Here is a 27,430-nt window from a genome sequence, read left to right as displayed (position 1 = left end):
GCGCTGCTATGGTAACCAAGGAGGCGGTCCCACACGTGATCAAACTCAGCTGATGCAACCAAGGAGTATTTAAACACAGAGAGAGCTCCAATGACCACAATCAACTGACTTCTACATGGAGAGAATAGATAGAAAACGTGTATCACTGAGTGGAGTATTGGAGATAGAGAGACGGTCAAAATGGTCTATACCCCGGCACTGGTCCTCGGACACGGAATACCGATTGTGTCTGAAGAGGATAACATTGTCGAACTGATGAGGAAGTTTCTCTGTCAAATCACTTCGAGCGACAAAAAATATGTGCGTCGAGGCAGCATTGAAAGTTCCGAATTCATCAAGGAAATAAACTCAAGTAAGTCTCTGTTCTGAAATCTAAGTATGTATTTCATCAGATGTACTGTACTAAATAATGGCTTTTGATAACCATTCCATTTAATTTTGGTGAATTTATAGGCCTTTTGACAAACTTTGTTGAGGACCATAATGGAAACAAGTATTTTTACTTTGTAATCCTCGGCAACTTTGGTATCTGTTGCCTGGTGTAACATGTATTTTCCAAGCGGCCACAGTAGCCTGCCGTGATACAATGCAGCTGATGCTGCCAGATAGTTTACTGCAGCCGACAGCTCATGACTGTATCAGTTGATGATCTGTTCTAAGAAGTTAATTGACCTGAGCTGTCTCCTAGTTTAAAGTGGCTGATTGCCTTATTTTTACGATAAATTCCCTATTACAATGTTACTAAGTATGTAAAATTCTAAATCTATAGTGCAACACGTGTTTATGACTAATCATCAAAATAATGACATTTTCAAGATGGTTTGAAATGTAATGGTGCAATGTTCTTGAATAGCATGAATAACTAAGTAGGTCAAAAAGTATTGGCATATATAGATATAAGGCCTAAATATAGCCCCTGCCAAATGTCTGCAATACTAAAGTATATAGGCTGTGCAACTTCAACTCCTGGTTGATCAGCAATATTGATATCAACACACCATATTCTCTTTTCCAGGTCTGGACTCTGAAACGGCTCTCGACTGTGAAGAGAGAATACTCCATCAGGACATGACCAGGCAGATAGTGCGTTGTCTCTCTGAAGCTAAAGAATCCAGTCTGCGGTGCCGGATACTACTGCTTCCCTGCACGCTGACCGCCAATGTTGCCCTGGATGTGGTGCGTTCCTCAGCGGGAGAGCCGTGCGGGCTCCGTGGGGCCTTCATACAGGTCTATTTGGAGACACAACTGGGCCAACAGCTGCAAATGCTGGGCACTATAACACCCGACCCGACTGTCACTCCTACTTTCGAGCTGTCCGTCGTGTTCAAGCTGGACAAAGACTGTTGGCCGCTTCTCAAGCACATATTCGTTACCGACAAGGTGTTGAAACTACGACCCCAGTACCGACTGGTCAAGAAGAAATTGTATTCCTCTGCGAGCCCTGTCATACATGAGTTCTGCTGAGACAATTTCTTATCAGGAATCAACATGTGGCCTATAATTCTCCACATTCCAGTTAGGAGAAAAAGCTGTTGCACCACTGTCTTTTTTCAGTGTACTAAATATATGTTAGTTAGTACACTACTGTATTGGAGAGTTGACATTAAATGAATGTTTTGCACTGGAATATCACTGAAGAACAGTCAGTTCAATTGTGAAAAGAGATCATTTTGTATCGTTTGAAAAGGAAGAAATTGATACCCTATGTTTTGTACTGCTGAAATTTGAGTTGACATAGAAAAGAGCACAGAATGCATGTTACCTTGCTGGTATTAGCAGGGGTCAAGTATGGTACAATCTAACTCTGACAGGTTTTATTTTTTTGTGCACATTTCTGTTCGACACACTTGCTTGATTTGTCTTTTGTAAAACCATGGAAATCTCATGCTGGCTGTGGAAGCAAGCTAGTGTTGCCCCTTACCCTGTGTCTGACTTGCAGTATTTTTAAACTGAGAAATGTGAATGTTTTTGCACAGTATTCTTTTCAGGGTTGCCATACTCTTTCAATCAAAACATCTGTCAGAATCACCAATGATTAGTCTATACCCTAAGAACTGAAGGTCTCAACTTAGGTCTGTCAAAGTTACAGACACTTCCATTGTTTGCAATTCTCTTACTTTTAATAAACAGTTGAACAACAAAACATACAAATGGGGAAAAACATAAAACTGTACATAAAGTTCAACACTCCGGTACTACTTTTTTGTACTCCCACTAACATACAGTAGACTCATAATTCCTTGCAGGATATTTTACAGATGGCTACATCCTAAAACACAATGGGGCCCCAAGTCAGTCACTGTAGTAGTAAAACTGATTCAGTACTCCAGGGCTGCAGTGTCTGCTGGTTACTTGTGGCAACTGTCAATCTAGTGTACTGGCTTCAAATGCAAATCATAGACTTAAGTTAGTTAAACTGTACACAGGACTGCAGCCATACCGCGACCGGAAAACTGATTAAACTCAAAACAACTAACTTCACAGAACAGTAACTCCATCAAACATTCTCTGGTTTAAATCGTCTCATTGGCACCCTACTGCCTTTTGACTCCGGTTATTTCTTCATCTTCATGTCTGCTTCAATTGCACAGCGGCGCCCTCTGGTGCCCCCGTCCTGCAGGGAAGAGAGGTTGGGTTAGAGGTGAGTCCGACACCAGGTTAGAAACCCAGCGATGGCTCCTGGTCGGCCTGTTTAAAACAAGATTATCTCTGCTTGCCCGCCAGATGAAATGAAGAAAACGAAAGATTAAAAGGACAGAAGAAAAACAATGGACCAGACGGGACATGCTAAGAAAGAAGTTGAAGACAACCACTGAACACATTAAAAAAAAGGCATATGGGGCTAAACAAATGCACATACACCCACAACCAGGATGGGTCCACTTAATCAAATACCGAAGGTCAAAAACTTGGCGAGGGAAGTGTTTGTTAATATAAGAGGTGAGTGTATGCATTTGAAATGTTTCACTATAGTCAGTGTGAGTAGCAAACTTGTTTTGGTAGTGTGACGTAGAAACAGAGCGTGCACTCTGCTTAGTCTGGTGAGATTTGACCTTTGACCTGAATACTTACAAAAAGAGAGAGAAGGAAAGCGGGAGAGGCCATTGGGACACTGTCCTGTAGGAGGACAAACAGTTAGTGAGAAAAGAAACACACACACACACACACACAGTGACATTTACCCCTTGTACACACACACATCCAGAGAAAACAACACAAACAAGTACAGTCAGACAAACAAGACAACACATTCAGACAGTCAAGTGAGAATACAGGAGTCAGTCGAAATGGAGAGAGGAGACAGTACGAACAGACAGTACAAATGGAGAGGGGAGAGACAGACAGTAGTAACGGAGAGGGGAGAGACAGTAGACAGAGAGGGGAGCGACAGTAGAAACGGAGACAGTAGTAACGGAGAGGGGAGCGACAGTAGTAACGGAGAGGGGAGAGACAGTAGACAGAGAGGGGAGCGACAGTAGAAACGGAGACAGTAGTAACGGAGAGGGGAGAGACAGTAGACAGAGAGGGGAGCGACAGTAGAAACGGAGACAGTAGTAACGGAGAGGGGAGCGACAGTAGAAACGGAGACAGTAGTAACGGAGAGGGGAGCGACAGTAGAAACGGAGAGAGTAGTAACGGAGAGGGGAGCGACAGTAGTAACGGAGAGGGGAGAGACAGTAGACAGAGAGGGGAGCGACAGTAGAAACGGAGACAGTAGTAACGGAGAGGGGAGAGACAGTAGACAGAGAGGGGAGCGACAGTAGAAACGGAGACAGTAATAACGGAGAGGGGAGCGACAGTAGAAACGGAGAGAGTAGTAACGGAGAGGGGAGCGACAGTAGTAACGGAGAGGGGAGAGACAGTAGACAGAGAGGGGAGCGACAGTAGAAACGGAGACAGTAGTAACGGAGAGGGGAGCGACAGTAGTAACGGAGACAGTAGACAGTAGTAGCGGAGACAGTAGACAGTAGTGGAGACAGTAGACAGTAGTAACGGAGACAGTAGACAGTAGTAGCGGAGACAGTAGTAACGGAGACAGTAGACAGTAGTAACGGAGACAGTAGACAGTAGTAACGGAGACAGTAGACAGTAGTAACAGAGAAGGGAGCGACAGTAGACAGTAGAAACGGAGACAGTAGTAACGGAGAGGGGAGCGACAGTAGAAACGGAGAGAGTAGTAACGGAGAGGGGAGCGACAGTAGTAACGGAGAGGGGAGAGACAGTAGACAGAGAGGGGAGCGACAGTAGAAACGGAGACAGTAGTAACGGAGAGGGGAGCGACAGTAGTAACGGAGACAGTAGACAGTAGTAGCGGAGACAGTAGACAGTAGTGGAGACAGTAGAAAGTAGTAACGGAGACAGTAGACAGTAGTAGCGGAGACAGTAGTAACGGAGACAGTAGACAGTAGTAACGGAGACAGTAGACAGTAGTAACGGAGACAGTAGACAGTAGTAACAGAGAAGGGAGTGACAGTAGACAGTAGAAACGGAGACAGTAGTAACGGAGAAGGGAGCGACAGTAGTAACGGAGACAGTAGACAGTAGTAACGGAGACAGTAGACAGTAGTAGCGGAGACAGTAGACAGTAGTAGCGGAGACAGTAGACAGTAGTAACGGAGACAGTAGACAGTAGTAGCGGAGACAGTAGACAGTAGTAACGGAGACAGTAGACAGTAGTAACGGAGACAGTAGTAAAGGAGAGGGGAGCGACAGTAGTAACGGAGACAGTAGACAGTAGTAACGGAGACAGTAGACAGTAGTAACGGAGACAGTAGACAGTAGTAGCGGAGACAGAAGACAGTAGTAACGGAGACAGTAGACAGTAGTAGCGGAGACAGTAGACAGTAGAAGTGGAGACAGTAGACAGTACAAACGGAGACAGTAGACAGTAGTAACGGAGACAGTAGACAGTACAAACGGAGACAGTAGACAGTAGTAACGGAGAGGAGAGAGTCAGTAGACAGACGGTAGTAACGGAGATAGTAGACAGAAGGTGGTAACAGAGGAGAGAGACAATAGACAGACGGTAGTAACGGAGAGGAGAGAGACAGTAGACAAACGGTAGTAACAGAGAGGAGAGAGACAGTAGACAGACGGTAGTAACGGAGAGGAGAGAGACAGTAGACAGACGGTAGTAACGGAGAGGAGAGAGACAGTAGACAGACGGTAGTAACGGAGAGGAGAGAGACAGTAGACAGACGGTAGTAACGGAGAGGAGAGAGACAGTAGACAGACGGTAGTAACGGAGAGGAGAGAGACAGTAGACAGACGGTAGTAACGGAGAGGAGAGAGACAGTAGACAAACGGTAGTAACGGAGAGGAGAGACAGTAGACAGACGGTAGTAACGGAGAGGAGAGAGACAGTAGACAGACGGTAGTAACGGAGAGGAGAGTCAGTAGACAGACGGTAGTAACGGAGAGGAGAGTCAGTAGACAGACGGTTAGTAACGGAGAGGAGAGAGACAGTAGACAGACGGTAGTAACGGAGAGGAGAGAGACAGTAGACAGACGGTTGTAACGGAGAGGAGAGAGACAGTAGACAGACTGTAGTAACGGAGAGGAGAGACAGTAGACAGACAGTAGTAACGGAGAGGGGAGAGACAGTAGACAAGACGGTAGTAACGGAGAGGAGAGACAGTAGACAAGACGGTAGTAACGGAGAGGAGAGACAGTAGACAGACAGTAGTAACGGAGAGGAGAGACAGTAGACAGACGGTAGTAACGGAGAGGAGAGACAGTAGACAGACGGTAGTAACGGAGAAGAGAGAGACAGTAGACAGACGGTAGTAACGGAGAGGAGAGAGACAGTAGACAAACGGTAGTAACAGAGAGGAGAGAGACAGTAGACAGACGGTAGTAACAGAGAGGAGAGAGACAGTAGACAGACGGTAGTAACGGAGAGGAGAGTCAGTAGACAGACGGTAGTAACGGAGAGGAGAGTGACAGTAGACAGACGGTAGTAACGGAGAGGAGAGAGACAGTAGACAGACGGTAGTAACGGAGAGGAGAGACAGTAGACAGACGGTAGTAACGGAGAGGAGAGAGACAGTAGACAGACTGTAGTAACGGAGAGGAGAGAGACAGTAGACAAACGGTAGTAACGGAGAGGAGAGACAGTAGACAGACGGTAGTAACGGAGAGGAGAGAGACAGTAGACAGACGGTAGTAACGGAGAGGAGAGTCAGTAGACAGACGGTAGTAACGGAGAGGAGAGAGACAGTAGACAGACGGTAGTAACGGAGAGGAGAGAGACAGTAGACAGACGGTTGTAACGGAGAGGAGAGAGACAGTAGACAGACTGTAGTAACGGAGAGGAGAGACAGTAGACAGACAGTAGTAACGGAGAGGGGAGAGACAGTAGACAAGACGGTAGTAACGGAAAGGAGAGACAGTAGACAAGACGGTAGTAACGGAGAGGAGAGACAGTAGACAGACAGTAGTAACGGAGAGGAGAGACAGTAGACAGACGGTAGTAACGGAGAGGAGAGACAGTAGACAGACGGTAGTAACGGAGAAGAGAGAGACAGTAGACAGACGGTTAAAACGGAGAGGAGAGAGACAGTAGACAAACGGTAGTAACGGAGAGGAGAGACAGTAGACAGACGGTAGTAACGGAGAGGAGAGAGACAGTAGACAGACGGTAGTAACGGAGAGGAGAGAGACAGTAGACAGACGGTAGTAACGGAGAGGAGAGAGACAGACGGTAGTAACGGAGAGGAGAGAGACAGTAGACAGACGGTAGTAACGGAGAGGAGAGACAGTAGACAGACAGTAGTAACGGAGAGGGGAGAGACAGTAGACAAGACGGTAGTAACGGAGAGGAGAGACAGTAGACAAGATGGTAGTAACGGAGAGGAGAGACAGTAGACAAGACGGTAGTAACGGAGAGGAGAGACAGTAGACAGACAGTAGTAACGGAGAGGAGAGACAGTAGACAGACGGTACTAACGGAGAGGAGAGACAGTAGACAGACGGTAGTAACGGAGAGGAGAGACAGTAGACAGACGGTAGTAACGGAGAGGAGAGAGAGTAGACAGACGGTAGTAACAGAGAGGAGAGAGACAGTAGACATACGGTAGTAATGGAGAGGAGAGACAGGAGACAGACGGTAGTAACGTAGAGGAGACAGTAGACAGACGGTAGTAACGGAGAGGAGAGACAGACGGTAGTAACGTAGAGGAGAGACAGTAGACAGACGGTAGTAACGTAGAGGAGAGAGACAGTAGACAGACGGTAGTAACGTAGAGAAGAGAGACAGTAGACAGACGGTACTAACGTAGAGGAGAGAGACAGACAGACGGTAGTAACGGAGAGGAGAGAGACAGTAGACAGACGGTAGTAACGGAGAGGAGAGACAGTAGACCGATGTTAGTAACGGAGAGGAGAGACAGTAGACAGACGGTAGTAACGGAGAGGAGAGTCAGTAGACAGACGGTAGTAACGGAGAGGAGAGTCAGTAGACAGACGGTAGTAACGGAGAGGAGAGTCAGTAGACAGACGGTAGTAACGGAGAGGAGAGTCAGTAGACAGACGGTAGTAACGGAGAGGAGAGTCAGTAGACAGACGGTAGTAACGGAGAGGAGAGTCAGTAGACAGACGGTAGTAACGGAGAGGAGAGTCAGTAGACAGACGGTAGTAACGGAGAGGAGACAGTAGACAGACAGTAGTAACGGAGAGGAGAGTCAGTAGACAGACGGTACTAACGGAGAGGAGAGAGACAGTAGACAGACGGTAGTAACGGAGAGGAGAGAGACAGTAGACAGATGGTAGTAACGGAGAGGAGAGAGACAGCAGACAGACGGTAGTAACGGAGAGGAGAGAGACAGTAGACAGACGGAAGTAAACGGAGAGGAGAGACAGTAGACAGACGGTAGTAACGGAGAGGAGAGAGACAGTAGACAGACCGTAGACAGACGGTAGTAACGGAGAGGAGAGACAGTAGACAGACGGTAGTAACGGAGAAGAGAGAGAGACAGTAGACAGACGGTAGTAACGGAGAGGAGAGAGACAGTAGACAAACGGTAGTAACGGAGAGGAGAGACAGTAGACAGACGGTAGTAACGGAGAGGAGAGAGACAGTAGACAGACGGTAGTAACGGAGAGGAGAGAGACAGTAGACAGACGGTAGTAACGGAGAGGAGAGAGACAGACGGTAGTAACGGAGAGGAGAGAGACAGTAGACAGACGGTAGTAACGGAGAGGAGAGACAGTAGACAAGATGGTAGTAACGGAGAGGAGAGACAGTAGACAAGATGGTAGTAACGGAGAGGAGAGACAGTAGACAAGACGGTAGTAACGGAGAGGAGAGACAGTAGACAGACAGTAGTAACGGAGAGGAGAGACAGTAGACAGACGGTACTAACGGAGAGGAGAGACAGTAGACAGACGGTAGTAACGGAGAGGAGAGAGAGTAGACAGACGGTAGTAACGGACAGGAGAGAGACAGTAGACAGACAGTAGTAACGGAGAGGAGAGACAGTAGACAGACGGTAGTAACGGAGAGGAGAGACAGTAGACAGACGGTAGTAACGGAGAGGAGAGAGAGTAGACAGACGGTAGTAACAGAGAGGAGAGAGACAGTAGACATACGGTAGTAATGGAGAGGAGAGACAGGAGACAGACGGTAGTAACGTAGAGGAGACAGTAGACAGACGGTAGTAACGGAGAGGAGAGACAGACGGTAGTAACGTAGAGGAGAGACAGTAGACAGACGGTAGTAACGTAGAGGAGAGAGACAGTAGGACAGACGGTAGTAACGTAGAGAAGAGAGACAGTAGACAGACGGTACTAACGTAGAGGAGAGAGACAGACAGACGGTAGTAACGGAGAGGAGAGAGACAGTAGACAGACGGTAGTAACGGAGAGGAGAGACAGTAGACCGATGTTAGTAACGGAGAGGAGAGACAGTAGACAGACGGTAGTAACGGAGAGGAGAGTCAGTAGACAGACGGTAGTAACGGAGAGGAGAGTCAGTAGACAGACGGTAGTAACGGAGAGGAGAGTCAGTAGACAGACGGTAGTAACGGAGAGGAGAGTCAGTAGACAGACGGTAGTAACGGAGAGGAGAGTCAGTAGACAGACGGTAGTAACGGAGAGGAGAGTCAGTAGACAGACGGTAGTAACGGAGAGGAGAGTCAGTAGACAGACGGTAGTAACGGAGAGGAGAGAGACAGTAGACAGATGGTAGTAACGGAGAGGAGAGAGACAGCAGACAGACGGTAGTAACGGAGAGGAGAGAGACAGTAGACAGACGGAAGTAAACGGAGAGGAGAGACAGTAGACAGACGGTAGTAACGGAGAGGAGAGAGACAGTAGACAGACCGTAGACAGACGGTAGTAACGGAGAGGAGAGAAAGTAGACAGACGGTAGTAACGGAGAGGAGAGACAGGAGACAGACGGTAGTAACGGAGAGGGGAGAGACAGTAGACAGACGGTAGTAACGGAGAGGGGAGAGACAGTAGACAGACGGTAGTAACGGAGAGGAGACAGTAGACAGACGGTAGTAAAGGAGAGGAGACAGTAGACAGACGGTAGTAACGGAGAGCAGAGAGTAGACAGACGGTAGTAACGGAGAGAAGAGTCAGTAGACAGACGGTAGTAACGGAGAGGAGAGAGTTGACAGACAGTAGTAACGGATAGACAGTAGACAGACAGCAGTAACGGAGAGGAGAGAGTAGACAGACGGTAGTAACGGAGAGGAGAGAGACAGTAGAAACAGAGAGGAGAGAGACAGTAGACAGACGGTAGTAACGGAGAGGAGAGAGACAGTAGACAGACGTTAGTAACGGAGAGGAGAGAGACAGTAGACAGACGGTAGTAACGGAGAGGAGAGACACCGTAGACAGACGGTAGTAACGGAGAGGAGAGAGACAGTAGACAGACGTTAGTAACGGAGAGGAGAGAGACAGTAGACAGACGGTACTAACGGAGAGCAGAGAGTAGACAGACAGTAGTAACGGAGAGACAGTAGACAGACAGCAGTAACGGAGAGGAGAGAGTAGACAGACGGTAGTAACGGAGAGGAGAGAGTCAGTAGACAGACAGTAGTAACAGAGAGAAGAAGAGAGAAGAGAGACAGTAGAAACAGAGAGGAGAGAGAAAGTAGACAGACGGTAGTAACGGAGAGGAGAGACAGGAGACAGACAGTAGTAACGGAGAGGAGACTCAGTAGACAGTCAGTAGACAGACGGTAGTAATGGAGAGGAGAGACAGTAGTAACGGAGAGGAGAGACAGTAGACAGACGGTAGTAACGGAGAGGAGAGACAGTAGACAGACAGTAGTAATGGAGAGGAGAGTCAGTAGACAGACGGTAGTAATGGAGAGGAGAGACAGAAGTAACGGAGAGGAGAGACAGTAGACAGACGGTAGTAACGGAGAGGAGAGACAGTAGACAGACAGTAGTAACGGAGAGGAGAGTCAGTAGACAGACAGTAGTAACGGAGAGGAGAGTCAGTAGACAGACGGTACAAACGGAGAGGAGAGAGACAGTAGACAGACGGTAGTAACGGAGAGGGGAGAGACAGTAGACAGACGGTACTAACGGAGAGGAGAGACAGTAGACAGAGAGTAGTAACGGAGAGGAGAGACAGTAGACAGAGTAGTAACGGAGAGGAGAGACAGTAGACAGACGGTAGTAACGGAGAGGAGAGAGACAGTAGACAGACGGTAGTAACGGAGGAGAGAGACAGTAGACAGACGGTAGTAACGGAGAGGAGAGAGACAGTAGACAGACGATAGTAACGGAGAGGAGAGACAGTAGACAGACGATAGTAACGGAGAGGAGAGAGACAGTAGACAGACGATAGTAACGGAGAGGAGAGAGACAGTAGACAGACAGTAGTAACGGAGAGGAGAGTCAGTAGACAGACGGTAGTAACGGAGAGGAGAGACAGTAGACAGACGGTAGTAACGGAGAGGAGAGAGACAGTAGACAGACGGTAGTAACGGAGAGGAGACAGTAGACAGACGGTAGTGACGGAGAGGAGACAGTAGACAGACGGTAGTAACGGAGAGGAGAGAGACAGTAGACAGACAGTAGTAACGGAGAGGAGAGACAGTAGACAGACGGTAGTAACGGAGAGGAGAGAGACAGTAGACATACGGTAGTAATGGAGAGGAGAGACAGGAGACAGACGGTAGTAACGTAGAGGAGACAGTAGACAGACGGTAGTAACGGAGAGGAGAGACAGACGGTAGTAACGTAGAGGAGAGACAGTAGACAGACGGTAGTAACGTAGAGGAGAGAGACAGTAGACAGACGGTAGTAACGTAGAGAAGAGAGACAGTAGACAGACGGTACTAACGTAGAGGAGAGAGACAGACAGACGGTAGTAACGGAGAGGAGAGAGACAGTAGACAGACGGTAGTAACGGAGAGGAGAGAGACAGTAGACAGACGGAAGTAAACGGAGAGGAGAGACAGTAGACAGACGGTAGTAACGGAGAGGAGAGAGACAGTAGACAGACCGTAGACAGACGGTAGTAACGGAGAGGAGAGACAGTAGACAGACGGTAGTAACGGAGAGGAGAGACAGGAGACAGACGGTAGTAACGGAGAGGGGAGAGACAGTAGACAGACGGTAGTAACGGAGAGGGGAGAGACAGTAGACAGCCGGTACTAACGGAGAGGAGAGACAGTAGACAGAGAGTAGTAACGGAGAGGAGAGACAGTAGACAGACGGTAGTAACGGAGAGGAGAGACAGTAGACAGAGAGTAGTAACGGAGAGGAGAGACAGTAGACAGACGGTAGTAACGGAGAGGTGAGAGACAGTAGACAGACGGTAGTAACGGAGAGGAGACAGTAGACAGACGGTAGTAAAGGAGAGGAGACAGTAGACAGACGGTAGTAACGGAGAGGAGACAGTAGACAGACGGTAGTAACGGAGAGCAGAGAGTAGACAGACGGTAGTAACGGAGAGGAGAGAGTCAGTAGACAGACAGTAGTAACAGAGAGAAGAGAGACAGTAGAAACAGAGAGGAGAGAGACAGTAGACAGACGGTAGTAACGGAGAGGAGAGACAGTAGACAGACGGTAGTAACGGAGAGGAGAGTCAGTAGACAGACGGTAGTAACGGAGAGGAGAGAGACAGTAGACAGATGGTAGTAACGGAGAGGAGAGAGACAGCAGACAGACGGTAGTAACGGAGAGGAGAGAGACAGTAGACAGACGGAAGTAAACGGAGAGGAGAGACAGTAGACAGACGGTAGTAACGGAGAGGAGAGAGACAGTAGACAGACCGTAGACAGACGGTAGTAACGGAGAGGAGAGAAAGTAGACAGACGGTAGTAACGGAGAGGAGAGACAGGAGACAGACGGTAGTAACGGAGAGGGGAGAGACAGTAGACAGACGGTAGTAACGGAGAGGGGAGAGACAGTAGACAGACGGTAGTAACGGAGAGGAGACAGTAGACAGACGGTAGTAAAGGAGAGGAGACAGTAGACAGACGGTAGTAACGGAGAGCAGAGAGTAGACAGACGGTAGTAACGGAGAGGAGAGAGTCAGTAGACAGACAGTAGTAACAGAGAGAAGAGAGACAGTAGAAACAGAGAGGAGAGAGACAGTAGACAGACGGTAGTAACGGAGAGGAGAGACAGTAGACAGACGGTAGTAACGGAGAGAAGAGTCAGTAGACAGATGGTAGTAACGGAGAGGAGAGAGTTGACAGACAGTAGTAACGGATAGACAGTAGACAGACAGCAGTAACGGAGAGGAGAGAGTAGACAGACGGTAAGTAACGGAGAGGAGAGAGACAGTAGAAACAGAGAGGAGAGAGACAGTAGACAGACGGTAGTAACGGAGAGGAGAGAGACAGTAGACAGACGTTAGTAACGGAGAGGAGAGAGACAGTAGACAGACGGTAGTAACGGAGAGGAGAGACACCGTAGACAGACGGTAGTAACGGAGAGGAGAGAGACAGTAGACAGACGTTAGTAACGGAGAGGAGAGAGACAGTAGACAGACGGTAGTAACGGAGAGCAGAGAGTAGACAGACAGTAGTAACGGAGAGACAGTAGACAGACAGCAGTAACGGAGAGGAGAGAGTAGACAGACGGTAGTAACGGAGAGGAGAGAGTCAGTAGACAGACAGTAGTAACAGAGAGAAGAAGAGAGAAGAGAGACAGTAGAAACAGAGAGGAGAGAGAAAGTAGACAGACGGTAGTAACGGAGAGGAGAGACAGGAGACAGACAGTAGTAACGGAGAGGAGACTCAGTAGACAGTCAGTAGACAGACGGTAGTAATGGAGAGGAGAGACAGTAGTAACGGAGAGGAGAGACAGTAGACAGACGGTAGTAACGGAGAGGAGAGACAGTAGACAGACAGTAGTAATGGAGAGGAGAGTCAGTAGACAGACGGTAGTAATGGAGAGGAGAGACAGAAGTAACGGAGAGGAGAGACAGTAGACAGACGGTAGTAACGGAGAGGAGAGACAGTAGACAGACAGTAGTAACGGAGAGGAGAGTCAGTAGACAGACAGTAGTAACGGAGAGGAGAGTCAGTAGACAGACGGTACAAACGGAGAGGAGAGAGACAGTAGACAGACGGTAGTAACGGAGAGGGGAGAGACAGTAGACAGACGGTACTAACGGAGAGGAGAGACAGTAGACAGAGAGTAGTAACGGAGAGGAGAGACAGTAGACAGAGTAGTAACGGAGAGGAGAGACAGTAGACAGACGGTAGTAACGGAGAGGAGAGAGACAGTAGACAGACGGTAGTAACGGAGGAGAGAGACAGTAGACAGACGATAGTAACGGAGAGGAGAGAGACAGTAGACAGACGATAGTAACGGAGAGGAGAGAGACAGTAGACAGACAGTAGTAACGGAGAGGAGAGTCAGTAGACAGACGGTAGTAACGGAGAGGAGAGACAGTAGACAGACGGTAGTAACGGAGAGGAGAGAGACAGTAGACAGACGGTAGTAACGGAGAGGAGACAGTAGACAGACGGTAGTGACGGAGAGGAGACAGTAGACAGACGGTAGTAACGGAGAGGAGAGAGACAGTAGACAGACAGTAGTAACGGAGAGGAGAGACAGTAGACAGACGGTAGTAACGGAGAGGAGAGAGACAGTAGACATACGGTAGTAATGGAGAGGAGAGACAGGAGACAGACGGTAGTAACGTAGAGGAGACAGTAGACAGACGGTAGTAACGGAGAGGAGAGACAGACGGTAGTAACGTAGAGGAGAGACAGTAGACAGACGGTAGTAACGTAGAGGAGAGAGACAGTAGACAGACGGTAGTAACGTAGAGAAGAGAGACAGTAGACAGACGGTACTAACGTAGAGGAGAGAGACAGACAGACGGTAGTAACGGAGAGGAGAGAGACAGTAGACAGACGGTAGTAACGGAGAGGAGAGAGACAGTAGACAGACGGAAGTAAACGGAGAGGAGAGACAGTAGACAGACGGTAGTAACGGAGAGGAGAGAGACAGTAGACAGACCGTAGACAGACGGTAGTAACGGAGAGGAGAGACAGTAGACAGACGGTAGTAACGGAGAGGAGACGGTAGTAACGGAGAGGAGAGACAGTAGACAGACGGTAGTAACGGAGAGGAGAGAGACAGTAGACAGACGGTAGTAACGGAGAGGAGACAGTAGACAGACGGTAGTGACGGAGAGGAGACAGTAGACAGACGGTAGTAACGGAGAGGAGAGAGACAGTAGACAGACAGTAGTAACGGAGAGGAGAGACAGTAGACAGACGGTAGTAACGGAGAGGAGAGAGACAGTAGACATACGGTAGTAATGGAGAGGAGAGACAGGAGACAGACGGTAGTAACGTAGAGGAGACAGTAGACAGACGGTAGTAACGGAGAGGAGAGACAGACGGTAGTAACGTAGAGGAGAGACAGTAGACAGACGGTAGTAACGTAGAGGAGAGAGACAGTAGACAGACGGTAGTAACGTAGAGAAGAGAGACAGTAGACAGACGGTACTAACGTAGAGGAGAGAGACAGACAGACGGTAGTAACGGAGAGGAGAGAGACAGTAGACAGAAGGTAGTAACGGAGAGGAGAGAGACAGTAGACAGACGGAAGTAAACGGAGAGGAGAGACAGTAGACAGACGGTAGTAACGGAGAGGAGAGAGACAGTAGAACAGACCGTAGACAGACGGTAGTAACGGAGAGGAGAGACAGTAGACAGACGGTAGTAACGGAGAGGAGAGACAGGAGACAGACGGTAGTAACGGAGAGGGGAGAGACAGTAGACAGACGGTAGTAACGGAGAGGGGAGAGACAGTAGACAGCCGGTACTAACGGAGAGGAGAGACAGTAGACAGAGAGTAGTAACGGAGAGGAGAGACAGTAGACAGACGGTAGTAACGGAGAGGAGAGACAGTAGACAGAGAGTAGTAACGGAGAGGAGAGACAGTAGACAGACGGTAGTAACGGAGAGGTGAGAGACAGTAGACAGACGGTAGTAACGGAGAGGAGACAGTAGACAGACGGTAGTAAAGGAGAGGAGACAGTAGACAGACGGTAGTAACGGAGAGGAGACAGTAGACAGACGGTAGTAACGGAGAGCAGAGAGTAGACAGACGGTAGTAACGGAGAGGAGAGAGTCAGTAGACAGACAGTAGTAACAGAGAGAAGAGAGACAGTAGAAACAGAGAGGAGAGAGACAGTAGACAGACGGTAGTAACGGAGAGGAGAGACAGTAGACAGACGGTAGTAACGGAGAGGAGAGTCAGTAGACAGACGGTAGTAACGGAGAGGAGAGAGTAGACAGACAGTAGTAACGGAGACAGTAGACAGACAGCAGTAACGGAGAGGAGAGAGTAGACAGACGGTAGTAACGGAGAGGAGAGAGACAGTAGAAACAGAGAGGAGAGAGACAGTAGACAGACGGTAGTAACGGAGAGGAGAGAGACAGTAGACAGACGTTAGTAACGGAGAGGAGAGACACAGTAGACAGACGGTAGTAACGGAGAGGAGAGAGACAGTAGACAGACGTTAGTAATGGAGAGGAGAGAGACAGTAGACAGACGGTAGTAACGGAGAGGAGAGAGACAGTAGACAGACGGTAGTAACGGAGAGGAGACAGTAGACAGACGGTAGTAACGGAGAGGAGACAGTAGACAGACGGTAGTAACGGAGAGCAGAGAGTAGACAGACGGTAGTAACGGAGAGGAGAGAGACAGTAGACAGACGGTAGTAACGGAGAGACAGTAGACAGACAGCAGTAACGGAGAGGAGAGAGTAGACAGACGGTAGTAACGGAGAGGAGAGAGTCAGTAGACAGACAGTAGTAACAGAGAGAAGAGAGACAGTAGAAACAGAGAGGAGAGAGAAAGTAGACAGACGGTAGTAACGGAGAGGAGAGACAGGAGACAGACAGTAGTAACGGAGACAGTAGTAAAGGAGAGGGGAGCGACAGTAGTAACGGAGACAGTAGACAGTAGTAACGGAGACAGTAGACAGTAGTAACGGAGACAGTAGACAGTAGAAGTGGAGACAGTAGACAGTACAAACGGAGACAGTAGACAGTAGTAACGGAGACAGTAGACAGTACAAACGGAGACAGTAGACAGTAGTAACGGAGAGAGTCAGTAGACAGACGGTAGTAACGGAGATAGTAGACAGAAGGTGGTAACAGAGGAGAGAGACAATAGACAGACGGTAGTAACGGAGAGGAGAGAGACAGTAGACAAACGGTAGTAACAGAGAGGAGAGAGACAGTAGACAGACGGTAGTAACAGAGAGGAGAGAGACAGTAGACAGACGGTAGTAACGGAGAGGAGAGTCAGTAGACAGACGGTAGTAACGGAGAGGAGAGAGACAGTAGACAGACGGTAGTAACGGAGAGGAGAGAGACAGTAGACAGACGGTAGTAACGGAGAGGAGAGACAGTAGACAGACGGTAGTAACGGAGAGGAGAGAGACAGTAGACAGACGGTAGTAACGGAGAGGAGAGAGAAACAGTAGACAACGGTAGTAACGGAGAGGAGAGACAGTAGACAGACGGTAGTAACGGAGAGGAGAGAGACAGTAGACAGACGGTAGTAACGGAGAGGAGAGTCAGTAGACAGACGGTAGTAACGGAGAGGAGAGAGACAGTAGACAGACGGTAGTAACGGAGAGGAGAGAGACAGTAGACAGACGGTTGGTAACGGAGAGAGAGAAGTAGACAGACTGTAGTAACGGAGAGGAGAGACAGTAGACAGACAGTAGTACGGAGAGGGGAGAGACAGTAGACAAGACGGTAGTAACGGAGAGGAGAGACAGTAGACAAGACGGTAGTAACGGAGAGGAGAGACAGTAGACAGACAGTAGTAACGGAGAGGAGAGACAGTAGACAGACGGTAGTAACGGAGAGGAGAGACAGTAGACAGACGGTAGTAACGGAGAAGAGAGAGACAGTAGACAGACGGTAGTAACGGAGAGGAGAGAGACAGTAGACAAACGGTAGTAACGGAGAGGAGAGACAGTAGACAGACGGTAGTAACGGAGAGGAGAGAGACAGTAGACAGACGGTAGTAACGGAGAGGAGAGAGACAGTAGACAGACGGTAGTAACGGAGAGGAGAGAGACAGACGGTAGTAACGGAGAGGAGAGAGACAGTAGACAGACGGTAGTAACGGAGAGGAGAGACAGTAGACAGACAGTAGTAACGGAGAGGGGAGAGACAGTAGACAAGACGGTAGTAACGGAGAGGAGAGACAGTAGACAAGATGGTAGTAACGGAGAGGAGAGACAGTAGACAAGACGGTAGTAACGGAGAGGAGAGACAGTAGACAGACAGTAGTACGGAGAGGAGAGACAGTTCACAGACGGTACTAACGGATGAGGAGAGACAGTAGACAGACGGTAGTAACGGAGAGGAGAGAGAGTAGACAGACCGGTAGTAACGGACAGGAGAGAGACAGTAGACAGACAGTAGTAACGGAGAGGAGAGACAGTAGACAGACGGTAGTAACGGAGAGGAGAGAGAGTAGACAGACGGTAGTAACAGAGAGGAGAGAGACAGTAGACATACGGTAGTAATGGAGAGGAGAGGACAGGCAGACAGACGGTAGTAACGTAGAGGAGACAGTAGACAGACGGTAGTAACCGAGAGGAGAGAAAGAGGTAGTAACGTAGAGGAGAGACAGTAGACAGACGGTAGTAACGTAGAGGAGAGAGACAGTAGACAGACGGTAGTAACGTAGGGAGACAGTAGACAGACGGTACTAACGTAGAGGAGAGAGACAGTAGACAGACGGTAGTAACGGAGAGGAGAGTCAAGTAGACAGACGGTAGTAACGGAGCGGAGGAGTCAGTAGACAGACGGTAGTAACGGAGAGGAGAGTCAGTAGACAGACGGTAGTAACGGAGAGGAGAGTCAGTAGACAGACGGTAGTAACGGAGAGAGAGTCAGTAGACAGACGGTAGTAACGGAGAGGAGAGTCAGTAGACAGACGGTAGTAACGGAGAGGAGACAGTAGACAGAACAGTAGTAACGGAGAGGAGAGTCAGTAGACAGACGGTACTAAACGGAGAGGAGAGAGACCAGTAGACAGACGGTAGTAACGGAGAAGGAGAGAGACGTAGACAGACGGTAGTAACGGAGAGGAGAGAGACAGCAGACAGACGGTAGTAACGGAGAGGAGAGAGACAGTAGACAGACGGAAGTATAACGGAGAGGGAGAGAGACAGTAGACAGACCGTAGACAGACGGTAGTAACGGAGAGGAGAGACAGTAAGAACAGACGGTAGTAACGGAGAGGAGAGACAGGAGACAGACGGTAGTAACGGAGAGGGGAGAGACAGTAGACAGACGGTAGTAACGGAGAGGGGAGAGACAGTAGACAGCCGGTACTAACGGAGAGGAGAGACAGTAGACAGAGAGTAGTAACGGAGAGGAGAGACAGTAGACAGACGGTAGTAACGGAGAGGAGAGACAGTAGACAGAGAGTAGTAACGGAGAGGAGAGACAGTAGACAGACGGTAGTAACGGAGAGGTGAGAGACAGTAGACAGACGGTAAGTAACGGAGAGGAGACAGTAGACAGACGGTAGTAAAGGAGAGGAGACAGTAGACAGACGGTAGTAACGGAGAGCAGAGAAGTAGACAGACGGTAGTACGAGGAGGAGAGTCAGTAGACAGACCAGTAGTAACAGAGAGAAGAGAGACAGTAGAAACAGAGAGGAGAGAGACAGTAGACAGACGGTAGTAACGGAGAGGAGAGACAGTAGACAGACGGTAGTAACGGAGAGAAGAGTCAGTAGACAGACGGTAGTAACGGAGAGGAGAGAGTTGACAGACAGTAGTAACGGATAGACAGTAGACAGACAGCAGTAACGGAGAGGAGAGAGTAGACAGACGGTAGTAACGGAGAGGAGAGAGACAGTAGAAACAGAGAGGAGAGAGACAGTAGACAGACGGTAGTAACGGAGAGGAGAGAGACAGTAGACAGACGTTAGTAACGGAGAGGAGAGAGACAGTAGACAGACGGTAGTAACGGAGAGGAGAGAGACAGTAGACAGACGGTAGTAACGGAGAGGAGACAGTAGACAGACGGTAGTAACGGAGAGGAGAGAGTCAGTAGACAGACAGTAGTAACAGAGAGAAGAAGAGAGAAGAGAGACAGTAGAAACAGAGAGGAGAGAGAAAGTAGACAGACGGTAGTAACGGAGAGCAGAGAGTAGACAGACAGTAGTAACGGAGAGACAGTAGACAGACAGCAGTAACGGAGAGGAGAGAGTAGACAGACGGTAGTAACGGAGAGGAGAGAGTCAGTAGACAGACAGTAGTAACAGAGAGAAGAAGAGAGAAGAGAGACAGTAGAAACAGAGAGGAGAGAGAGAAAGTAGACAGACGGTAGTAACGGAGAGGAGAGACAGGAGACAGACAGTAGTAACGGAGAGGAGAGTCAGTAGACAGTCAGTAGACAGACGGTAGTAATGGAGAGGAGAGACAGTAGTAACGGAGAGGAGAGACAGTAGACAGACGGTAGTAACGGAGAGGAGAGACAGTAGACAGACAGTAGTAATGGAGAGGAGAGTCAGTAGACAGACGGTAGTAATGGAGAGGAGAGACAGTAGTAACGGAGAGGAGAGATAGTAGACAGACGGTAGTAACGGAGAGGAGAGACAGTAGACAGACAGTAGTAACGGAGAGGAGAGTCAGTAGACAGACAGTAGTAACGGAGAGGAGAGTCAGTAGACAGACGGTACAAACGGAGAGGAGAGAGACAGTAGACAGACGGTAGTAACGGAGAGGGGAGAGACAGTAGACAGACGGTACTAACGGAGAGGAGAGACAGTAGACAGAGAGTAGTAACGGAGAGGAGAGACAGTAGACAGAGTAGTAACGGAGAGGAGAGACAGTAGACAGACGGTACTAACGGAGAGGAGAGAGACAGTAGACAGACGGTAGTAACGGAGAGGGGAGAGGACAGTAGACAGACGGTAGTAACGGAGAGGGGAGAGACAGTAGACAGCCGGTACTAACGGAGAGGAGAGACAGTAGACAGAGAGTAGTAACGGAGAGGAGAGACAGTAGACAGACGGTAGTAACGGAGAGGAGAGACAGTAGACAGAGAGTAGTAACGGAGAGGAGAGACAGTAGACAGACGGTAGTAACGGAGAGGTGAGAGACAGTAGACAGACGGTAGTAACGGAGAGGGAGACAGTAGACAGACGGTAGTAAAGGAGAGGAGACAGTAGACAGACGGTAGTAACGGAGAGGAGACAGTAGACAGACGGTAGTAACGGAGAGCAGAGAGTAGACAGACGTAGTAACGGAGAGGAGAGAGTCAGTAGACAGACAGTTAGTAACAGAGAGAAGAGAGACAGTAGAAACAGAGAGGAGAGAGACAGTAGACCAGACGGTAGTAACGGAGAGGAGAGACAGTAGACAGACGGTAGTAACGGAGAGGAGAGTCAGTAGACAGACGGTAGTAACGGAGAGGAGAGAGTAGACAGACAGTCGTAACGGAGCACGTAGACAGACAGCAGTACGGAGAGGGGGATACGAGAGTAGACAGACGGGTAGTAACGGAGAGGAGAGAGACAGTAGAAACAGTAGAAGAGAGAGAGAGAGACAGTAGACAGACGGTAGTAACGGAGAGGAGAGAGACAGTAGACCGACGTTAGTAACGAGAGGAGAGACACAGTAGGACAGACGGTAGTAACGGAGAGGAGAGAGACAGTAGACAGACGTTAGTAATGGAGAGGAGAGAGACAGTAGACAGACGGTAGTAACGGAGAGGAGAGAGACAGTCGACAGACGGTAGTAACGGAGAGGAGACAGTAGACAGACGGTAGTAACGGAGAGGAGACAGTAGACAGACGGTAGTAACGGAGAGCAGAGAGTAGACAGACGGTAGTAACGGAGAGGAGAGAGACAGTAGACAGACGGTAGTAACGGAGAGAAGTAGACAGACAGCAGTAACGGAGAGGAGAGAGTAGACAGACGGTAGTAAACGGAGAGGAGAGAGTCAGTAGACAGACAGTAGTAACAGAGAGAAGAGAGACAGTAGAAACAGAGAGGAGAGAGAAAGTAGACAGACGGTAGTAACGGAGAGGAGAGACAAGGCAGGAGACAGACAGTAGTAACGAGACGTAGTAACGGAGAGGGGAGCGACAGTAGTCGGAGAGGAGGGACAGTAGAAGTAGTAACGGAGACAGTAGACAGTAGTAACGGAGACAGTAGACAGTAGAAGTGGAGACAGGTAGACAGTACAACGGAGACGTAGAACAGTAGTAACGGAGACAGTAGACAGTACAAACGGAGACAGTAGACAGTAGTAACGGAGAGAGTCAGTAGACAGACGGTAGTAACGGAGACAGTAGACAGACGGTAGTAACAGAGGAGAGAGACAGTAGACAGACGGTAGTAACGGAGAGGAGAGAGACAGTAGAGAAAACGGAGAGTAACAGAGAGAGGAGAGACAGTAGACAGACGGTAGTAACGGAGAGGAGAGAGGACAGTAGACAGACGGTAGTAACGGAGAGGAGAGACAGTAGACAGACGGTAGTAACGGAGAGGAGAGAGAAGTAGACAGACGGTAGTAACGGAGAGGAGAGAGACAGTAGACAGACGGTAGTAACGGAGAGGAGAGACAGTAGACAGACGGTAGTAACGGAGAGGAGAGAGACAGTAGACAGACGGTAGTAACGGAGAGGAGAGAGACAGTAGACAGACGGTAGTAACGGAGGGAGAGACAGTAGACAGACGGTAGTAACGGAGGGAGAGAGACAGTAGACAGACGGTAGTAACGGAGAGGAGAGACAGTAGACAGACGGTAGTAACGGAGAGGAGAGAGACAGTAGACAGACGGTAGTAACGGAGAGGAGAGAGACAGTAGACAGACGGTAGTAACGGAGGAGGAGACAGTAGACAGACGGTAGTAACGGAGAGGAGAGACAGTAGACAGACGGTAGTAACGGAGAGGGGAGAGACAGTAGACAGACGGTAGTAACGGAGAGGAGAGACAGTAGACAGACGGTAGTAAGGAGAGGGAGAGACAGTAGACAGACGGTAGTAACGGAGAGGAGAGACAGTAGACAGACGGTAGTAACGGAGAGGAGAGACAGTAGACAGACGGTGTAGTAACGGGAAGAGAGAGACAGTAGACAGACGGTAGTAACGGAGAGGAGAGAGACAGTAGACAGACGGTAGTAACGGAGAGGAGAGACAGTAGACAGACGGTAGTAGTAACGGAGAGGAGAGAGACAGTAGACAGACGGTAGTAACGGAGAGGAGAGAGACAGTAGACAGACGGTAGTAACGAGAGGAGAGGAGACAGACGGTAGTAAAGGAGAGGAGAGAGACAGTAGACAGACGGTAGTAACGGGAGGGAGAGACAGTAGACAGACGGTAGTAACGGAGAGGGGAGAGACAGTAGACAGACGGTAGTAACGGGAGGGGAGACAGTAGACAGACGGTAGTAACGGAGAGGAGAGACAGTAGACAGACGGTAGTAACGGAGAGGAGAGACAGTAGACAGACGGTAGTAACGGAGAGGAGAGACAGTAGACAGACGGTAGTAACGGAGAGGAGAGACAGTAGACAGACGGTAGTAACGGAGAGGAGAGACAGTAGACAGACGGTAGTAACGGAGAGGAGAGACAGTAGACAGACAGTAGTAACGGAGAGGAGAGGACAGTAGACAGACGGTAGTAACGGAGAGGAGAGGAGAGACAGTAGACAGACGGTAGTAACGGAGGAGAGGAGACAGTAGACAGACGGTAGTACGGAGAGGAGGAGACAGTAGACAGACGGTAGTAACGGAGAGGAGACAGTAGACAGACGGTAGTAACCGAGAGGAAGAGACAGGACGGTAGTAACGGAGAGGAGAGACAGTAGACAGACGGTAGTAACGGAGAGGAGAGAGACAGTAGACAGACGGTAGTAAGGAGAGGAGAGAGACAGTAGACAGACGGTAGTAACGGAGAGGAGAGAGACAGTAGACAGACGGTAGTAACGGGAGAGGAGAGACAGTAGACAGACGGTAGTAACGGAGAGGAGGACAGTAGACAGACGGTAGTAACGGAGAGAGAGAGACAGTAGACAGACGGTAGTAACGGAGAGGAGAGACGTAGACAGACGGTAATAAAGAGAGGGAGAGCATAGACAACGGTAGTACCGGAGAGGAGAGACATTAGACCGACAGTAGTAACGGACGAGGAGAGTCAGTAGACGACGCTACTAACAGAGAGGAGAGAGACAGAGGACAGACGTAGTAACGGCTAGGAGAGTCAGTAGGACAGACGGTAGTAATGGAGAGGAGGACATAGTAACGGAGAGGAGAGACAGTAGACAGAGAGTAGTAACTGAAGAGGCGAGACAGTAGACAAGACGGTAGTAACGGAGAGGGAGAACAGTAGACAGACGGTAGTAAAGGAGAGGAGAAGTAGAAGCGGTAGTTACGGGAGAGGAGACAGTAGACCGACGGTAGTAATGGGAGGAGACAGTAGACAGACGGTAGTAACGGAGAGCAGAGAGTTGACAGACAGTAGTAAACTGGACAGTAGACAGATCACAGCAGTAACGGAGAGACAGTAGACAGACGGTAGTAACGGAGAGGAGAGAGTAGACAGACGGTAGTAACGGAGAGGAGAGAGTCAGTAGACGACAGTAGTAACAGAGAGAAGAGAGACAGTAGAAACCAGAGAGGAGACAGACGGTAGTAACGGAGAGGAGAGACAGTAGAGACGGTAGTAACGGAGAGGAGAGGTCAGTAGACAGACGGTAGTAACGGGAGGAGGAGAAGTAGACAGACAGTAGTAACGGAGAGACAGTAGACAGACAGCAGTAACGGAGAGGAGAGTCAGTAGACAGACGGTAGTAACGGAGAGGAGATACACAGTAGACAGACGGTAGTAACGGAGAGGAGAGAGACAGTAGACAGACGGTAGTAACGGAGAGGAGAGAGACAGTAGACAGACGGTAGATAACGGAGAGGAGACAGTAGACAGCGGTAGTAACGGAGAGCAGAGAGACAGTAGACACACAGTAGTAACGGAGAGGAGAGACAGTAGACAGACGGTAGTAACGGAGAGGAGAGACAGTAGACAGACGGTAGTAACGGAGAGGAGAGCACAGTAGACAGACGGTAGTAACGGAGAGGAGAGTCGTAGACAGACGGTAGTAACGGAGAGGAGAGTCAGTAGACAGACGGTAGTAACGGAGAGGAGAGTCAGTAGACAGACGGTAGTAACGGAGAGGAGAGTCAGTAGACAGACGGTAGTAACGGAGAGGAGAGACAGTAGACAGACGGTAGTAACTGAGAGGAGAGTCAGTAGACAGACGGTAGTAATGGAGAGGAGACAGTAGACAGACAGTAGTAACGGAGAGGAGAGTCAGTAGACAGACGGTACTAACGGAGAGGAGAGAGACAGTAGACAGACGGTAGTAACGGAGAGGAGAGAGACAGTAGAACAGACGGTAGTAACGAGAGGAGAGAGACAGTAGACAGACGGTAGTAACGGAGAGGAGAGAGACAGTAGACAGACGGTAGAAAACGGAGAGGAGAGAGACAGTAACAGACGGAAGTAAACGGAGAGGAGAGACAGTAGACAGACGGTAGTAACGGAGAGGAGAGAGACAGTAGACAGACCGTAGACAGACGGTAGTAACGGAGAGGAGAGACAGTAGACAGACGGTAGTAACGGAGAGGAGAGACAGGAGACAGACGGTAGTAACGGAGAGGGGAGAGACAGTAGACAGACGGTAGTAACGGAGAGGGGAGAGACAGTAGACAGCCGGTACTAACGGAGAGGAGAGACAGTAGACAGACGGTAGTAACGGAGAGGAGAGACAGTAGACAGACGGTAGTAACGGAGAGGAGAGACAGTAGACAGACGGTACTAACAGAGAGGAGAGACAGTAGACAGACGGTAGTAACGGAGAGGAGAGTCAGTAGACAGACAGTAGTAACGGAGAGGAGAGTCAGTAGACAGACGCTACTAACAGAGAGGAGAGAGACAGTAGACAGACAGTAGTAACGGAGAGGAGAGAGACAGTAGACAGACGGTAGTAATGGAGAGGAGAGACAGTAGTAACGGAGAGGAGAGACAGTAGACAGAGAGTAGTAACGGAGAGGAGAGACAGTAGACAGACGGTAGTAACGGAGAGGTGAGAGACAGTAGACAGACGGTAGTAACGGAGAGGAGACAGTAGACAGACGGTAGTAACGGAGAGGAGACAGTAGACAGACGGTAGTAACGGAGAGCAGAGAGTAGACAGACAGTAGTAACTGAGAGACAGTAGACAGACAGCAGTAACGGAGAGACAGTAGACAGACGGTAGTAACGGAGAGGAGAGAGTAGACAGACGGTAGTAACGGAGAGGAGAGAGTCAGTAGACAGACAGTAGTAACAGAGAGAAGAGAGACAGTAGAAACAGAGAGGAGAGAGACAGTAGACAGACGGTAGTAACGGAGAGGAGAGACAGTAGACAGACGGTAGTAACGGAGAGGAGAGTCAGTAGACAGACGGTAGTAACGGAGAGGAGAGAGTAGACAGACAGTAGTAACGGAGAGACAGTAGACAGACAGCAGTAACGGAGAGGAGAGTCAGTAGACAGACGGTAGTAACGGAGAGGAGATACACAGTAGACAGACGGTAGTAACGGAGAGGAGAGAGACAGTAGACAGACGGTAGTAACGGAGAGGAGAGAGACAGTAGACAGACGGTAGTAACGGAGAGGAGAGAGACAGTAGACAGACGGTAGTAACGGAGAGGAGACAGTAGACAGACGGTAGTAACGGAGAGCAGAGAGACAGTAGACAGACAGTAGTAACGGAGAGGAGAGACAGTAGACAGACGGTAGTAACGGAGAGGAGTAACGGAGAGGGGAGAGACAGTAGACAGACGGTAGTAACGGAGAGGGGAGAGACAGTAGACAGCCGGTACTAACGGAGAGGAGAGACCGTAGACAGAGAGTAGTAACGGAGAGGAGAGACCAGTAGACAGACGGTAGTAACGGAGAGGAGAGACAATAGACAGACGGTAGTAACGGAGAGGAGAGACAGTAGACAGAGAGTAGTAACGGAGAGGAGACAGTAGACAGACGGTAGTAACGGAGAGGTGAGAGACAGTAGACAGACGGTAGTAACGGAGAGGAGACAGTAGACAGACGGTAGTAAAGGAGAGGAGACAGTAGACAGACGGTAGTAACGGAGAGCAGAGAGTAGACAGACGGTAGTAACGGAGAGGAGAGAGTCAGTAGACAGACAGTAGTAATAGAGAGAAGAGAGACAGTAGAAACAGAGAGGAGAGAGACAGTAGACAGACGGTAGTAACGGAGAGGAGAGACAGTAGACAGACGGTAGTAACGGAGAGGAGAGTCAGTAGACAGACGGTAGTAACGGAGAGGAGAGAGTAGACAGACAGTAGTAACGGAGAGACAGTAGACAGACAGCAGTAACGGAGAGGAGAGTCAGTAGACAGACGGTAGTAACGGAGAGGAGAGAGACAGTAGACAGACGGTAGTAACGGAGAGGAGAGACACAGTAGACAGACGGTAGTAACGGAGAGGAGAGAGACAGTAGACAGACGTTAGTAACGGAGAGGAGAGAGACAGTAGACAGACGGTAGTAACGGAGAGGAGAGAGACAGTAGACAGACGGTAGTAACGGAGAGGAGAGAGACAGTAGACAGACGGTAGTAACGGAGAGGAGACAGTAGACAGACGGTAGTAACGGAGAGCAGAGAGTAGACAGACAGTGGTAACGGAGAGACAGTAGACAGACAGCAGTAACGGAGAGGAGAGAGTAGACAGACGGTAGTAACGGAGAGGAGAGAGTCAGTAGACAGACAGTAGTAACAGAGAGAAGAGAGACAGTAGAAACAGAGAGGAGAGAGAAAGTAGACAGACGGTAGTAACGGAGAGGAGAGACAGGAGACAGACAGTAGTAACGGAGAGGAGAGTCAGTAGACAGACGGTAGTAATGGAGAGGAGAGACAGTAGTAACGGAGAGGAGAGACAGTAGACAGA

The 27,430-nt window shown here is 49.3% G+C and overlaps 2 protein-coding genes across 3 annotated transcripts in view; one reads left to right on the top strand and one right to left on the bottom strand.

Moving 5' to 3' along the window:
* Positions 1–85: 85 nt before the first annotated feature.
* LOC109864992 (DNA damage-inducible transcript 4-like protein) lies at positions 86–2,185 on the top strand. Its single transcript, XM_020453101.2, has 2 exons — positions 86–352; positions 1,016–2,185. The coding sequence occupies exons 1-2, from the start codon at positions 181–183 to the stop codon at positions 1,462–1,464; spliced, it is 621 nt and encodes a 206-aa protein (XP_020308690.1). The 5' UTR covers positions 86–180; the 3' UTR covers positions 1,465–2,185.
* Positions 2,099–27,430, bottom strand: part of LOC109864991 (bromodomain-containing protein 8) — a 45,861-nt gene continuing 20,529 nt past the window's right edge. For both annotated transcript variants that reach the window (XM_020453099.2, XM_031797598.1), the window contains exon 17: positions 2,099–2,614. In XM_020453099.2, the coding sequence (XP_020308688.1) occupies positions 2,555–2,614 (60 nt within the window). In that variant the 3' untranslated portion in view covers positions 2,099–2,554. The remainder of the gene's footprint in view (positions 2,615–27,430) is intronic.

The sequence above is a fragment of the Oncorhynchus kisutch genome, linkage group LG19 (genome assembly GCF_002021735.2).
Source record: "Oncorhynchus kisutch isolate 150728-3 linkage group LG19, Okis_V2, whole genome shotgun sequence".
Classification (NCBI taxonomy): Eukaryota; Metazoa; Chordata; class Actinopteri; order Salmoniformes; family Salmonidae; genus Oncorhynchus; species Oncorhynchus kisutch.
The sequence above is the reverse complement of the archived record's forward strand: the minus strand, read 5'-3'. Positions and strand labels throughout refer to the sequence as shown.